Source organism: Ornithorhynchus anatinus, chromosome 1 (genome assembly GCF_004115215.2).
Source record: "Ornithorhynchus anatinus isolate Pmale09 chromosome 1, mOrnAna1.pri.v4, whole genome shotgun sequence".
NCBI lineage: Eukaryota > Metazoa > Chordata > Mammalia > Monotremata > Ornithorhynchidae > Ornithorhynchus > Ornithorhynchus anatinus.
Genome location: NC_041728.1, coordinates 119617694 through 119634790, shown reverse-complemented (window position 1 = coordinate 119634790; position 17097 = coordinate 119617694). Strand labels below are relative to the sequence as shown.

Here is a 17097-nt window from a genome sequence, read left to right as displayed (position 1 = left end):
TCCAGCCAAGCATTCAAACCATACGTCTGCCCTAAGACATTTCTTACAGCTGTAATCTGTCCTGAAGGCTTCCACTTCGAGGGGAAAGGAGATACAGTACTCACTTTCTTGAGTGCATCTGGGAGAGAGAAGAGTCACTGTAGCTCAGCTCCTCTCAACTCCCAAAAAACTTTGGAGCTATAGGATGGAAATGGGATGGGGCTCAGCTGGCAGTTACTGCTTAGGCTTTTAATATAGGCCACCTAAATCCAAAGGCTTTTTCAAATGATGATTTTAAGCAGTGCAGTTTAGACGATAGAGCACGGGCCAGGGAATGAGAAGGACCTGGGTCCTAATCCCGGCTCCACCACTTGTCTGCTATGAGACCTTGGGTAAGTCACTTCACTTCTCTAGGCCTCAGTTACCTCATCTGCAAAATGGGGATTAAGACCGTGAGCCCCATGTGGGACATGGACTGTGTCCAACCTGAGAAGCTTGTATCTACCCATTTATTACAGTGCCTGGCACTTAGTAAGTGCTTATTAAATATCATTAAAAATAATCAAGGATTAAGTCACATTTGTATCCTAAAATTAGAATGGCACTACTACATTTAGTTGTGATCTTTTCTGGGAAAATAAACACGAATGGTTTGGGATAGTCTGCTGTGTTAAAAAATACAGCTAAATCAACTCAAAAAGTATGATTCATTCCCAACACTTGTTTACCTAAAATTACTAACTTGAACTCTAGTGGAAAGATACTTCAATAGTCATCTTCAAAGCTAGTAAGACAAAGGGGTGGATGTTCAAGATGGGATCCAAAGCCAAAAACATTGCCAACTACATAAAATCTTCTGTACTTCTTTATAGAAAAATACTTACGCTCGGAGTTTCTTTTCTTTTGCAGTCCACAAACTTTACAATTTTGTTCATCGGACCTTCACTTAAAACCCTATGTCCTGCCAACATTCCCGAAAGAGCAGCAGCTCCTTTTTCAGTAGTCCTGGGTGTTTCTTCCAACTGAAGAAGGTTTAACTGTAAAGGTGAACTGCACCTTGAATGAAATAAAGGAAGTGAGACGTGGCCTTGTTGAACAGGAGACTGTGGAGTGGTGGAGCGGGACAGGCCATCTCGTGATTCTATCCCAGGAGGCTTTTCACTTTCTGCTGGATTGAACTGAAGTGGCTGCGGGGGGAACACAGCCTCTGATGGGAAAGGAGTCGGAACAGGGAACTGAGGCTGTGCTGAGAACATCATCTGTGAAGAGAACCCAAGTTGTCCAGAGAAATCAGGCTGGCTGGAGTAAAATGACTCCGGTAAATTAGGGTTCATTTGAGGATATGTGTAATTGGGCATGACGAGTGCCAGGACTGGGGCGACAGGAGTAGCAAATTGTGGTGGCTGCATAGGAAAATTATTTTGAGAACACAGAGGTTCATTAAAACCAGTCTGGGAAGTTGACGGGGCTGGTGGCATAATTTCAGGTCCTTGTACGTTTCCTGCTGCTGAAAAAACTGGCAAAGAATATGCAGGCATAACTGATGGAAAAGGAATTGCGGGATAGCTGGCTTGAGAATTTTCTGATGGCGACCAAGCTGTTGTGTTTAGGCCTATTAGGGGAGACCTATGAGGGAGATTTGTACTTGAAATACTGCTGTCTGAGGACTCATGCGGTTTCATTCGTTTTGATTTCTGTTTGCGGTTCTTCCCATTTTTCTTCCATGATGAATCTATTCCAGAAGCACCATTTCTTAGTACACGAGTGACTAAAAAGAAAGTGAATTAAGTGAATTAGAACTGCTTTTATGATAATAAACAATCTCTTGAAAAGAAGTTATGGCAGGTCATTTCCACAAAAATACTGACAATGTGTATGAAGGAATGGATATTGGTGGTTGTTAGATTCCTTAATACGAACTCAATGTCTCATTAAAATGTACTGGATCTGAATAAAAGAGTCACTGAAGTCTGAGGAAAAGCCCAAAAATGCATAACCTTATTTGCTTCTATCCACCCCAGTGCTTACTATAGTGCCTGGCATACAGTAAGCACTTAACAAATATCATAGTTGTAATTATTATTACTATAAACAGAGAGGAAACACCATAGCACTAACTAGAGGATGGATTAATTGGGGGCTCAGGGAGCAGTTGACTGTAAGCCCCATGTGTTCCTTTTCAGACATGCTCAAACACATAATAAGTCAACAGATCCATCTCTAAGAAGATCCAAACATTTAAAAACTGAAAAACACATAATAAAGGGGAAAACGGCTGTACAAAATAAAACAATCTCAGAGCACATGATGCATGAGCATGACTCTGGACAAGTCATTTAACTTCTCTGGGCCTCAGTTTTCTCATCTGTAAAATGCGGATTAAGACTCTGAGCCCCATATGGGACATAGACAGTGTCCAAACTGATTAGCTTGTATCCTCTAAACTGAAAGTTCAGTGTGGGTGGGGAATGTGTCTATGAACTCTGTTGTATTGTACTCTCCCAAGTGCTTAGGACCGTACTGTGCACACATGAAGCTCTCAAATAGCACTGATGATGATGATGCTCTACTCCAGCTCTTAATACAGTGCCTGGCACATAGTAAGCACTTAAAGACCATTTAAAAACACACACACACACACATAAGCATGACACACACAAGTTTTCCAAGCTCTATGAAGAAAAACTCTACCTGATATGCTTAAAATAGAAACTCATTTTATTTTTTTTTTCCAGAGACCAGTGGGCACTCAATAAATATCATCATGGTAACTATGCCCGCTCTTTATCCCTATGCTATTCCCCTCCTTTCCACCCAAGTTCCATCCACTCATCTATCTCAATCTCCAATACTCAGACGGTCCACCAAATCAGACCAATTCCTTGATTAGCACCTACTCACCCCACCCTCACAGGCTTGTGTCTCTCAGAGATTTATCACAAAGTCTCCCTTCTCTCTCATAGGTTTCAGAAAGCTAAAGAAGTAAAAACCCATTAATGGAGAGTGAAGGTGAGAAACAAAGCTAAATTACTGAATTGTCTGTCAGATGGAAGCAGTTCATCTGCCAGGAAAGAGAATCACTACAGCTGGAAGGGGATTACTTTGATCAATAAACACCACTGATAGAATGATTGCTCTATCTCACAGGATGGGGAGGAAGGGCAGGGGAAAAGCCTAGCCTTGCTCTAGCACAGGGGCTTGTAAAATAATAAGAAACCTTATAAAAAGTAACTTTTTTTTTAAACTGAGAGTAGATGCATCTAGTATGGGAAAAATATATAGCTACATTCACATATAACTACTGGTCAGGCATTACTACTGACTTACCACGTTCACTTGCACGACCTTTGGACCTTTCTTGCAGGTAATAATTGCAGCGTGATTGAAAGATGTTGAATCTCTTGATTTCTTTGAATTTGTGCAAAAAACTTTGCTCCTCTTTTTGCGTATGGACTGCAAGAATTTCCTTTGTAAGCCCCAATTTCTTAAATGGTTCCTTGTCTTGGTTACCGTTACAGTTAGATGGAGGAGCAGTGAGACCGTCTAAAGGTTCTGTCCCACTAGTATCTTCTATCATTTCTGGAACAAAATGAAAAAGACATAATCATTAATAATTGTGGTGTTTGTTTTTTTTTAAAAAATGGTATTTGTTAAGTGCTTGCTCTGTGCCAGGTACTGTACTAAGTACTCGGGTAGATAAAAGAAAATCACGTTAGACACAGTCCCTGTCCCACATGGGGCTCCCAGACTAAAATGGAGGGAGAATGGGTACTGAATGCCTCTATTACAGATTAGGAAATTGAGGAAGAGTCATTAAGTGACTTGCCCAAGGTCACATGACAAGCAAGTGATGGGACTAGGATTACAACCCTTAAGAGCTCTTCAAATATTTACCACTTTATATGAGACTAATCTTTTCACGCTCTGTAATTCACAGAGAAGCAGCACAACATAGTGGATAGAGCAAGAACAGCCTGAGAAGCAAAAGGTCATGGGTTCTAATCCTGGCTCTGCCACTTGTCTGCTGTGTGACCTTGGGCTTGTCACTTTGTTTCTCTATGCCTTATTTTTCTCATCTGTAGAATGGGGATTGAGACTGTGAGCCTCATGTGGGACAGAGACTGTGTCCAATTCAATTTGTTTGTATCCACCCCAGCATTAGTACAGTGCCTGGCACATAGTAAGTGCTTAAATACCAAAATTATTATTATTACTGATTCATAAAAATACACAATCCCTCTCAGGGATAACAGTCATGTACATCTTTTATTTTTGCTTCACAGTACATTTTCAGCAAAAGGAAAAAAATAAAACAAAAACAATTACTGCATTTAGATATTGCTATTGGAAAATGTGAACCCATGAAAACATTCTAAAACAGACCACTCCCAATTAAATAAAATTAGCACTGTACCTAATTCCGGCTGCGGCTTTTTGTCCCCAACATGAACTATGGTACTACTGTAGCTGCACTGACTGGTGAAGGATGCGACGCTTCCAGCTTTGCCGGGTAAAGCCAAAGAGGTTAAGTGAGCCCCAACTCCTGGACGTCCTTTAGCTTTGGATGGCTTCAACAGAGTGGGATTTAAGTGAGCTTTCAACAACACCGTTTCCTCTTTTGAAGAGAAAATGAGGAAAAAGTTTGATGGTGAAAACTGAAAAAATGAAAGGAGCTGAATAACAAGTTCATTAAATTAAATAACTTCTGAAGCCAAATCGATAAACCTGATAGCGCACAGACTACAGTGACAAACTGAAACCTTCTCATTCTTGGAAATAACAGCTATTTGACTGTGGGAGTAAGTGTAAAGAAGGCCACCACCTCTCAAATGAAACTCAGGGAAACTTGGACAGTACAACAGTTATATCTTCAGGGAATGCCCATTATTCAAAGGGTCTTGTGATGCTTTAAATGAAATTGCTGAGTAGTAGCTATTTCTCTGAGTATCATGAGTTCTATACATGCACTACATCATTCACTCAAAGATACTCTAGAGGTCTGAAAACTTCATTCAGTTCCAGAAACTAAGGAATTAACAATAATAATAATAATGATATTTGTTAAGCGCTTACTGTGTGCCAAGCACTGTTCTAAGTGCTAGGGTAAATACAATATTATCAAGTTGTCCCACAGTCTTAATCCCCATTTTACAGATGAGGGAACAGGCATAGAGAAGTTAAGTAACTTGCCCAAAGACACACAGCTGATAAGTGGAGGAGCCGGGATTAGAACCCACAACCTCTGCCTCCCAAATCCATGTGCTCTTGCTAAACCACACTGCTTCTCAAACTATCCTTTTTAATAGGAGGAAGTACATTATGGCTTGTTATTCCAACATGACTGGCTCTTCCACCACCTTCCTCCCCATTTTACATAAAAAATGAGAGCTCAATTTTGGTATGTCAATTTAGGGGGAGCAATCACAACAGTCAATGGTATTTATTGAGTGCTATGTGCAGAGCACTGTGCTAAGCATTTGGGAGAGTCCAATTCAATTTAGCTGGTAGACACAAATCCCACTTTCAAGGAACTTACAGTGTAATGGGAGTGACAGATATTCAAACAAATTTCAGATGTTGGGGGGGAATGGTGGCAGAATATAAGGATACGTACATAAATGCTGTGGGACTAACGTAGGGTGAGAATCAAAATTCTTAAGGGTACGGACTCGTGCCCACACGATACTGATGGGAGGGCAGAGGGGTGGGAAAATGAGGGGTTAGTCCATGAAGACCAATTGGAAGGAATGTGATTTTAGCCTCTGAAGATTGGGAGAGTGGTGTTTACTAGGTAGTTTTAAATGTAAATAACCTAATAATTTCTTGTGATCACTATCTATGTGACCACACTATCTTCGATCTACATATAGACAAACATCATTTGCAAGCTTAACAGAAATCGTTATCTCTTTAAAATCCTACAGAGCAACAAATGTAATCCCCAGAATTTAGCAGACATGTAAAGGGTCAACCGTGGCTGAGCATTATACCTGTTCTCTTTCCTGATCCCAGGCATCTCTATTCCATCCATACAACTGCAGAGTCCCTGAAATGAGCCCATAATGCTACTTCCCCATTCTTGTCTCTATTTGTTGCTGAACTGTACTATCCAGGCACTTAGTACAGTGCTCAATAAATACGACTGCATGAATGAATGAAATGCCTGCTCGCTCGGTCCTTAGCTTCAAAGTATCCAGGGCAGCTACCTTTTGAATTTTATTTTTTAGACTACATGCTGCAGTGCAGAGCAACAGGCTCACCTGTACTAAAAACTTCTAGACTGTAAGCCCGCTGTGGGCAGGGATTGTCTCTCTTTAATGCTGAACTGTACTTTCCAAGCACTTAGTACAGTTCTCTGCACACTGTACGCACTCAATTAATATGACTGAATTGAATGAATGAAAACGAATTTGCTCTAATTTTATTCAAGTGGCTCGTTTTCAACTGTGACATTTATTTTCTGTGAATGAACAAGTATATTATAACTTGATCCAAGGATGGACCCACATTTCTTTTAGAATCCCAGTTCAACACCACTTTTCAGTCTCATGTACTTTTCTCATAATAATCCCTTGGCAAAATAACAAACACAAGGACAAAATCCAGAAATACCTCCAGATTGCCGCATTGCTTTAACTGTTGATTTTTGTTTCTCAGCACCAGAATTTAAAATAGCAGCACTTGGGAAGGATTCACCCTTCTTCTTCATGGTTCCAGCTACATCACAACTCTCCAAATACCTAAAGTTAAAAAAAAGAGAGAGGGAAAAGATCTCAGAGAAAAAGAAATCAACGCGGTTGAGAATTTAGTTATAAATAATAAGAGAAGTTCAACCTACCTAATGACACTATCTAAACAGCTTATTTGTTGATAGGAACACACAGGCTGGTTCTTATAAGCCAGATCTTCTGCAGTTAGATTCTTCTGCAAGTTGTTACCTAAACTGTCCTTTCCAATGACTAGGCCATCTTTTGTCCAGGAAATAGCATTACTTTGTTTTTCTATAAGGAAACAGTTACAATGATACACGGATTTAACACTTTTCATAGAAGATCATCTTCTTCATTACAGCAGTGATCAAGACGCTTTAAACATGCTCAGTCAAATGACAATTTAACATTTTAAGAAGGGCTGTTTTCATCAGTCTTTCCAATTTCTGAAGGGAAAGTGAAAATATAATTGAAACTATTATTAACAGAGAACAACATAGCATCACACTATTGCACAGAGGAGTTCATGAAGAAATACTAGAGCACATATTCAATACCCAGTTCAGCTGAACTGGACAATATGAGCTCATATTGTCAAAACACACATATATCAAAACAACTGGGCCCCATGCAACTAGGTAAAGGTTTTAAGTATTGTTTCAAAACATGGGTGTTTTATATTTTGGCACAGAGTTATTAATTTAGACAATAGGTTTTTAAAAAAGGGATTCAGTGCAATTAGAGAACTTAAACACAACCAAGGCAAAAAGTTTTAAGTCACCTTCTTTATGGCTGCTTAAAACATGAATGGGTTGGTCAAGCAATTAAATGATGTGGACAAAACTGCCCTCTTCTCGAGGCACTGTGCTAATCCCACTAGTCGGCAATTGCCATACCCCAAAATCATCCAACCGGATTTGGCCTAGACCAAGGCAGAGACTTCTCAATATTTTTAAAGGCCTCCAGGAGCAGAACAACTTCCCTTGATAGTCTGCCCCATATATTAAAAAATCTCAAGGGCCAATACATTTTTCCTTATGCACAATTTAATTTTTCTTGTTGCAATCTCAGCTCATTTCCCCATGTCCTACATTTTGGAACACTGGAGAAGCTGGTGGTCAGAATCTCCTAAATACCTCTTCAGGTATACTTATTTGAAGAAAGTCACCTCAGTCTTATCTTCTTTAAACTAAGTAATTCCAACCTGTGTAACTTTTCTCAGGTACTGGGTTCCCCAACACTTTAATTAAACTTGTTGCTTTCCTCTGGATTAGCCACCAATTCTTTGCCATGTGACAATTAACTGGTAATAATCCTCCTGTTACACCAAAACTAGTTTCAAAAATTGATAACATGATTGGAATAAATGTAGTTAAAGACCTATTCAGGAAGGTCCTTTGATAAGAGATTTAATAAGGTGCACGGACAATTAAAGACATATTTAAAACTACATTTTTGAAGCAGCGTGGCTCAGTGGAAAGAGCACGGGCTTTGGAGTCAGAGGTCATGGGTTCAAATCCCGGCTCGGACGTTTGTCAGTTGTGTGACTTTGGGCAAGTCACTTAACTTCTCGGTGCCTCAGTTACCTCATCTGTAAAATGGGGATTAAGACTGTGAGCCCCACGTGGGACAACCTGATTCCCTTGTGCCTACCCCAGCGTTTAGAACAGTGCTCGGCACATAGTAAGCGCTTAACAAATACCAACATTATTATTATTACTAAATTTCCAAAAACACAGAAACACACATGAGGGACAGGCAGATAAAAACCAGAAATGTTCAAGTGGATACAGTTAAACCATTTCCCGCTCCGTCTTCCTATCTGCCTAAGATATTTTTGCCTGATCAAAATCAACAGCACTTATTGAGCACCTATTCCCTTCAGAGCACTGTACTAAATACTACTAAATGTACTAAAAGACACAGCCCTGCCCTCAAGGAGATTTACAATCTAGCATCATTATGGAATTTACAATCTAGCATCATTATAAATCAGAGTGAGTCCTATAGTATATAAGATACATGTGCCAGTATTTCAGGAGCAGTGGGAATTTTGTGTGCATAAGGTGTGCGGTGCAGAGGGGCTAGAGTGGCAGCTGGGAGGGGATGTAAAAGAGCAGGGAAGCCCTCCTGGAGACCTGAACTCAGAAAAAGGGAAGAGCAACTTTCTGTCAGTACTGGATGGAGAGGAAGTTCTAGACAGCAGGGGAGGGCATGAATAAGTGTTCAGCAGTGGGAGAGAGAATAATAATGATTGTGGTACTTGTTGAGTGCTTACTAGTCATTCAATAGTATTTATTGAGCACTTATTATGTGCAGAGTCCTGTACTAAGCTCTTGAGCACTGTACTAAGCGCTTGACTTGTGCCAGCCATTGTACTAAGCACCGGGGTGGTTACAAGAATAATAATAATAATGTTGGTATTTGTTAAGCACTTACTATGTGCAGAGCACTGTTCTAAGCGCTGGGGTATATACAGGTGATCAGGTTGTCCCAAGTGAGGCTCACAGTTAATCCCCATTTTACAGATGAGGAAACTGAGGCACAGAGAAGTTAAGTGACTTGCCCACAGTCACAAAGCTGCCAAATGGCAGAGCCGAGATGCGAACCTATGACCTCTCTCAAGCCCGGGCTCTTTCCACTGAGCCACACTGCTTCTCAATATCAATTTGGACACACTCCCTGTCCCACATGGAGAGCGCAGTCTCAATCCCCATTTTAGAGATGAGATAACTGAGGCTCAGAGATATGAAATGACCTGTCCGAGGTCGCACAGCAGAGAAGAGGTGGAGCCGGGATTCTCCTGAGATGAAAATGAGGTACAGATGAGAGGAATGAGGTTTGTGAGTTGGGAGTATTGTGGAAGAAGAGAGGCTAAATAGGAAGGAAATAGCTGATTGAATGCCTTAAAGTTAACAGTCAGGAGTTCCTCTTTGGCGTGGAGAAGAATGAGTAGCTCCTGAAAGTTTTGCAGGATGTGCAGCACGTTTTAGAAAACCGATAGGGGCGGAGGCTGATGCAGTGATCAAGCTGGGATAAGACAATGCCGGGACCAGCAGCAGGTTGGAAAGAATGGGAGAGATTCTGGAAATGTTTTGGAGGAACAGCCAACAGGATTGGGGGAGAAGGGATGCATGAATTGAAAGAGGGGGAGGAGTCAAGGACGTTAGGGTCGGAGGCTCGAGAGATGGTAGATCATGTGTCTTGATTCTGTTGAGCTCTCTCAAGCACTCAGTACAGGTGCGGTAAGTGCCACCGATTGATTCATCTGGAACACTTTGAAAAGCTTTGAAAGACTGTGATGTGGGTGGTGAGATGCTCTCTGTGTCAAAGGGTCAAAAGCTACATAGCAGCAGCTTTGGCAACATCAACAATCAAAAATTCCTTACCTGGAGGTTTGTTCTTATGTTCTTGTTTTGCTCCAGATTCAATATAAACTTGGCCTCTGTTCGGGGTCATTTGGACATCTTTACAACTCCCTTTAAGAGTGCTCTTGGGAGAAAAACCAAAATCCCACTCAATAGGAACTCTGGCATATATTTTTCCACTGAAACAATTACATGAAAACAAGTTCTTCCCAAATATCCCAAACTGGTAGAAGTTAAAAGATTGCCCGACTAAAAAAAATTATGAATTTTTAGCCATTTTTCTCTGTTCCAAGCACAATCACCACTTTCCGTTTCATTCTAAATGTTCTCTGCCTGATTCCTATTCAGAATTTAAATATCTTCAAATTTTTCCCTTCTTTCAGCTGTAATTGGAACGGATTACTTAACCACAAATTCAAAATAATTTAGACAAAATAACAGTAACTGTCTTCACTTACTAAAAATGATTTCTTTTGGCAGAAGCAACAAGGCCTAGTGGAAAGAGCATGGGCCTGTGAGTCAGAGAACTGGGTTCTAATCCTGTTTCTGCCAAATGCTTATTGTGTGATCTTGGACAAGCCACTTCACTTAACTTCTCTGTGCCTGTTACTTCATCTGTAAAATGGGGATTCAGACTGTGAACCCCACGTGGGACAACCTGATTATCTTGTAACTACCCCACTGCTTAGAACAGTGCTTGGCACATAGTAAGCACTTAAACACCATCATTATCATTATTATTATTTTTTGTGCCTCAGTTCTTCTGTTCTCCCTCATACTTAGACTGTGAGCCTCATGAGGGACAGGGACTGTGTCCTACCTAATTAGCGCGTATCTACCCCAGCACTTAGAAGAGTGTCTGATGGAGAGTAAGCATATAACAAATACCATAAAAAAAGGTGATCTGACATATCACAGGTAGCACTGTAACTTCTTTAAAAACCACTAAGAACCACCCATGACCTTCTACATTGCATTGTGGGAAATGATTTAACAGAATTAAAAAAACCAACTACATACAAGTTTTTTCTTCTGCGGGTCTTCAGTGACATTGCCATTGCTGTCGCTGGAGGATGTCACACTCATCAAGTGCTCATGTGATCCATTACTGCCCAAGCTTCCATAGCCACTAGATCCACTGGTGTACACTGGCTTTATTGGGTTGGGGGGTGTTAAAAAAAATACAGAATAAAATGGAAGCACACTGTCATTACTAAACTTTCCAAAAAATGAAAAAAAAACCTAGCTAGAATCTCAGTTACTTGAAACTCCTGTTGCCTAAATATGCAATGTTAGTTTTCTGGTTTTATGATACATTAAATACAGTAAGCAAACAACTTAATAATCCAAATATTATGAAATGCAAGCATAGCTTCCCGTATGAGAAATTAATCACACTCCATATCTAGGAATCCAACTATTTAAACATTTTGCTAGTTCCACGGGATTCCAGAGCTGTTTTGCCACTTTAGCAATACCAAAAGACAAAATGCAAAAATACTACATCATCAAGTAAACACTACCCTTGGATTATGAGATGGAATGACAACACCATCACCACTGCCTCAAGGGAGCACTGCAAAGTCTGGATTTGGTAGGATTGCTAATCCATCACTGCCATTTAGTGACTTCTGGTATAGTTCAAATTTAAGCCTATGCCTATTGAATTTGACATTTAGTAATGTCCAGTGTTTATAAATGTCTTATTAATTTTGTTTGACCACACAAAACACTAAGGGAAATGCACAACTGTCCCTCTAGCCCCCTCCAAAACAGTAACAAACCTACCTGCAGTAACAATCTGTATATCTGTTCTGTGATTTCCTGAATGCTCGGATGAAGGGTTTTTTCTTCTGTGCAGTTATGAACAGCAAACACATCTTCATTTAAAGGGCCCCTGAATAAATATACATTCACATCTGTTAGAAGACTAATTAACTTAGGGATTCAGGAGGATAACACGTACTCTACACTACATCCTTAAGGTTGTTTGCTAATAATCACTTCAATGTATGCATCCAAAGTGGAGAAGCTCTAGCTGAAATGTTTAACCCACAGAAAGAAAATGTACTGCCTTATAGCTAACTTAAAATGGCCTACAATAACCCAAGTGTATGCAGAAGTTCTCTTTCCCTTCCTCAGATCGGGCATTATAAATAAACCACATGTAGACCGAATTGTGGACACACAAACCTCCCTGCCAATGGGATAAGGTCCAGCCCAACTGGATACTGGCCCTACATTCCTACAGGTCTGACCCCAAAATCTCAACTGAGCTAGGGCACTGAATGTAAATAAGTTTGAAGCTTTTAACAAACTCTGAAACCAATAAAGACTCAGCCCATCTTCCCAACGAATCCTCGGTTCTGCAACAACTTGGGTTATTCAGAAAAAGTTCAGCAATTTACAGAGTTCTCATTAAAAGTGATAATCCCCAAACTCAAGCCCAATACGAGAAAGGCTTGTATTTTCTATTTCAGAGAGTTTCTGCCTCAACTCAAAATTGCTGATGATTAAATGAACATTTGGCACACCACATCTAAGAGTATATCTTCTCTTCTTTGCCAAGACTGGATCACACCAATATTGACCAAGGGTGTCCAGTGTACTTACGTCCTAACTTTATGTCTTCCGATTATAAAGGAAACTTTTCTGCTCCAAGGATTGATGAAGCTGGACCAGCTGGTATCCATTGTTATATAGTTCCCATTTCGAGTGCAGAATCGGATTGGAGAATAGTCGAAAGGCTGTCCACCATACTGTAATACTGGAGGTTTTAAAATAATTCATTCCATGTTTGGAGAAAATGTAACAAGCGTTTTATTATTTAAAAAAGTAGACTATGCTGTGGATTATGGAGAGCACGGAGGTTTCCTCCCCATCACCACAGTTAATTGCTCAAATGACGAAGGCCCCAGGACATCTATGTACATCACTGACCTCATCATAACATTTCTTTTGGCATCTAGTTTTAACTAGTTTATAACATAAGTGAAATCTGTAGTTTATATAAAAAAGCTCATGCTAACCAATATCTTCAACTTTCCCCACCAAAATATTTTGCTAGATATGCAAAAGAGCGGAATAAGTTGGGGTTTCATTTCATTTTTCTTCTCTACCAGCCCTCCCATGCAGTTGTCATGAGCAATAACATTATGGTGCTCTGCATAGAGTAAATGGTCATAAATACCATAAATTGATTTATAACAAAGGGATGAGCAGAAGGGCAAAGGATTAAACAAAGGCTCAAATAAATCCTGAACTGGATAATCAACTTCTGACCGGGGTGGGTAGTAGATTCCTCCGTAAATAGGGATGAACAGATCTTGGTCCCATCACCGACATTCTGGTATCAAGAACTCGGTCAGAGGGCAGGAATGTCTCCTCTTTATTGCTGAACTGTACTTTTCAAGTACTTAGTTCAGTGCTTCGCACACATTAAATGCTCAATAAATACAACTGAATGAAAAGGAATTACTGGTAGTGCTTGTTGTGCTGTGCCATTGCAATTTTCCATCCCTGTCAGACATGGTCCTACTGGCTCACTGACTGCATTCAGTAAGGAAATGGGCTGAGATTTAGTGCTTTGCAAGGTGCCCACAATAATTTTACGAGCACAGACCACTTTCTACCCAAGTGACCGCAGCATAGTGTTGATCCTAAGCCACAGCATCACAGATCAGGAGGTAGTTGCCATGTCAGCAGCCCTGAGAAGAAAGTGATCAATGGCCTGAGCTGGCTCTTCTCTCATGGAGTGAAATAGAGGAGTGGCCAGGACCGAACATACTTCACAGGCTGCATAACCAGAAAGGCCTGTCTGTTCACCTATTTGACTTCTAAATACTTATGTCAGAGCTACGTTACAGATCAATACCATAAAACTATAAGGAGTTTGCATTGCTATGAATTACATACTTTTTTTGTGAATAGCGAGCATTAAAGGTCTGTCACTTGGGTGGAGATGAAGCAGCACAGGTGTTCCTACCAAATCCTGAGGAAGGTATCCCAAAAGAGGTACAGCTCTGAAAGTTAAGAAGACAAAGAACAGAGAGAGCGAGACTTTTACCCATTTTCCCCTAAGCTTTATTTAGCAAGTTCTATTTTAGACTGTGAGTTCTGGCTAAATAAATGAGTTCTATTTAGAAAATTAAAGCATTCATCTTCCCAATCTATACAGATAAATGGCACATCATAGGAAATCCCATTTAAATCTATGGGGGACATGTTGCCAGTTTAAGAAGGGCAGAATTTTGGAAAAAATGAGAAATTCAAGTGCTCAGTAAGGGCTTTCAATTAATCAGAAATATGAGAATCGTGTACATTACCTGAACCGATGAAATGAATATGTGACTTATATGAATGGTTTGCTCAGACGGATATACCTGAACCGATGAAATGAATATGTGACTTATATGAATGGTTTGCTCAGATGGGTATTAAAACATTTAGCAGACTGCTGTGACAAGTCTATTTCTTTATTTTTTTTTTTAAGGACAATGATGAATTCACATTCAAGGTGTAACAGTGAGGACTTTGAATTTAAGTAGACAGAAAAATTTTTAAAACAGCTCACCTTTCATCTACATCTTGGAATAAACAACTTGGTGTATGTGTAGTTGTAAAAATTCTCTTATCTGGAGGAATTCTGGGTGCTGAAAGAACAAAACACATTTTACCAATTTTTGCCCAAATATTTTTTCAAAACAGATATAAAATTCCTAAAAAAAATCACATATAAAATTCAGTTAGATGAATGATAATTATTGAAAAAACAACCAGTGTTTCTATCAAGAGGGCCTGACAGAACACATTAGAAACATGAATGAGATCTCCAGTACATTTAATTTCATATCTGACGTTATGTTTTCAAGACTATTTCACTAATCTTGGAAGTGAAATGTAAATACAAAATACATCTCTCTACAAATCTGTTTTTGCCTGTCAGCATCAGTCCACAATCTCTTTTGCCTACCATCTATTTTGCTGCAGTTGAACATTAAAACAATTTCTGCAAAACAATTTGGAAGCGCCAACCTTGGAAATGGTTGGAAAATCTACGCTGAATTGGAACACAAAGTGACCACAGTGAGAGAGACTAGCTGATGAGAAAAGCAGGTTTTAAGGGCCAGCAAGTTCCCCTGATTTGCTAGAAATAGGAAAAAAAATCCATCCTTAAAAGGAAAATAAACTAGAAATCAAGTGGGGGTTACCTTGCAAAGAGACTATCTGCAAATGGCAGAGCTAACTGCTTAAGAAGATTTCTGAGTGGTCTCAGAAATAGCAATTATGAAGCTGCATAGCTCCTTCTTCTTCCGGGACATGAGAGAGAGAGAGACTAGGTCTGAAGAAATGATTTAATGCAAAGCACTCCCCGCCCACCCCCAAGAAAAGCAAACTTCCCCCCAACCCCGAAACAGAAAACAACAAAAAACCCCTTCATCTTTGAAGAATCACTCAAAATTCCCTGATTTCCCTGGTAGCACAGGAACTAACAATAATAATAATAGTATTTGTTAAGCGCTTACTAAGTGGCAAACACTGTTCTAAGTGCTGGGGTAGATACAAGGTAATCAGGTTGTCCCATGTGGGCCTCAGTCTTAGTCCCCACTTTACAGATGACGTAACTGAGGCAAAGAGAAGTAAAGAGGCTTCCCCAAGGTCACACAGCAGACAAGTGGTGGAGCCAGGATTAGAACCGAGTCCCAGGCTCTTACAGTACTCTCCCAAGTGCTCAGGACAGTGCTCTTAACAAGCTCTATGGACTGACTGGTGTCAACCGTAAACCTCGAGAAGGCAGAGAATGTATGATTTCATTCTGATAGACTTTCCCAAATCTTAACACGGCACTCAGTAAACCTCGATAAATGTCAATGATGGATTGTTTTAGGCGGGATAACAAGAGTCTGTTAGGATTATAAATGTCTACTCCCATAAGAGTAGTTTTTGAAAACCAAACTTCTCAAATTCTGGCATTTGATCCTGGATGACAACCTCAATATAGTGTCTTGTCTCCCAAGTGCAACAGCATTTGTTGATAATTACAAAAACTCTTGACAGATTATTAGTTTATGTCACTAATTTCGAAAGAGACAAATCCCACAATGTTAAAAGAAAGATCAAAGGATGGTTTCCCCTTTTATGGGTCTCGTGGTTTACTGACTGAGGAAAAGTTACTAAGCAGAAAGGTCGGTTCCATTCCCCTGGGATCAAATATTTGGTATTTATTCAAATGGCTACCTTCATAACCAGAGTGCACCTTTTCAGCAAGCAAAACACAACAAAGCTGTTCCTCTGCAGCCTGCTTATCTTGTGCTTTGATAAGGTACGGAGTCATGCGGAATGGATGGTAGCAGATCTCATTTTCATGCTCTTTACCACCACTGTATTTGAAAAATGAAAAAAAGTGCACTATAAAAAACTTCAATATAAACAGATGTTAAATATAAATGGAGCTTCTATTTTCCCTCCTCATTTCAAGAGGGATGTGGTCCAATATAGTTTGAAAGGGAAATCTGTATCCTACCTAAACACAGGTATTTAAGTCAGGTAAGACTGGGGCTGCTCTTTTCCTAAAACATGAATTTAGGAAGTGATTGAGAAGCAAATAAAGCACTCCATCACAGACTACTCTTTCTCAACAATGAAAACACAGTTCCTCTAGACTGTAAGTTCCCCGTGGGCAGGGATACCCTGTTCTCTCTCAAGTATCTAGTACACAGTAATAATAATAATAATTATGGTACTTGTTAAGGGCTTACTATGTGCCAAGCATTGTTCTAAGCTCTGGGGTAAATACAAGTTAATTAGGTTGGAGTAAATACAAGTTAATTAGGTTGGACACAGTCCCTATCCCACACTGTGCTCAGATTCTTAATCCCCATTTTTTACAGATGAGATACCTGAAGCACAGAGAAGTTAAGTGACTTGCCCAAAGTCACCCAGCAGACAAGTGGTGGAGCCGGGATTAGAACCCTTGACTCCCAGGCCCATGCTCTATCCACTAAACCAGCACTCAAAGACCACTGATTGAAAACAAATGA

The 17097-nt window shown here is 40.0% G+C and overlaps 1 protein-coding gene across 5 annotated transcripts in view; it reads right to left on the bottom strand.

The window, feature by feature from the left end:
• Positions 1-17097, bottom strand: part of PER2 (period circadian regulator 2) — a 74149-nt gene that overhangs the window by 12051 nt on the left and 45001 nt on the right. For all 5 annotated transcript variants that reach the window (XM_039912790.1, XM_016228259.3, XM_007671721.4 and 2 more), the window contains 12 exons: positions 16295-16437; positions 14631-14709; positions 13973-14079; positions 12671-12824; positions 11846-11954; positions 11078-11209; positions 10079-10181; positions 6818-6980; positions 6592-6719; positions 4394-4594; positions 3307-3558; positions 864-1747 (listed from right to left, as the gene is read on the bottom strand). In XM_039912790.1, the coding sequence (XP_039768724.1) occupies positions 864-1747; positions 3307-3558; positions 4394-4594; positions 6592-6719; positions 6818-6980; positions 10079-10181; positions 11078-11209; positions 11846-11954; positions 12671-12824; positions 13973-14079; positions 14631-14709; positions 16295-16437 (2455 nt within the window). The remainder of the gene's footprint in view (positions 1-863; positions 1748-3306; positions 3559-4393; positions 4595-6591; positions 6720-6817; positions 6981-10078; positions 10182-11077; positions 11210-11845; positions 11955-12670; positions 12825-13972; positions 14080-14630; positions 14710-16294; positions 16438-17097) is intronic.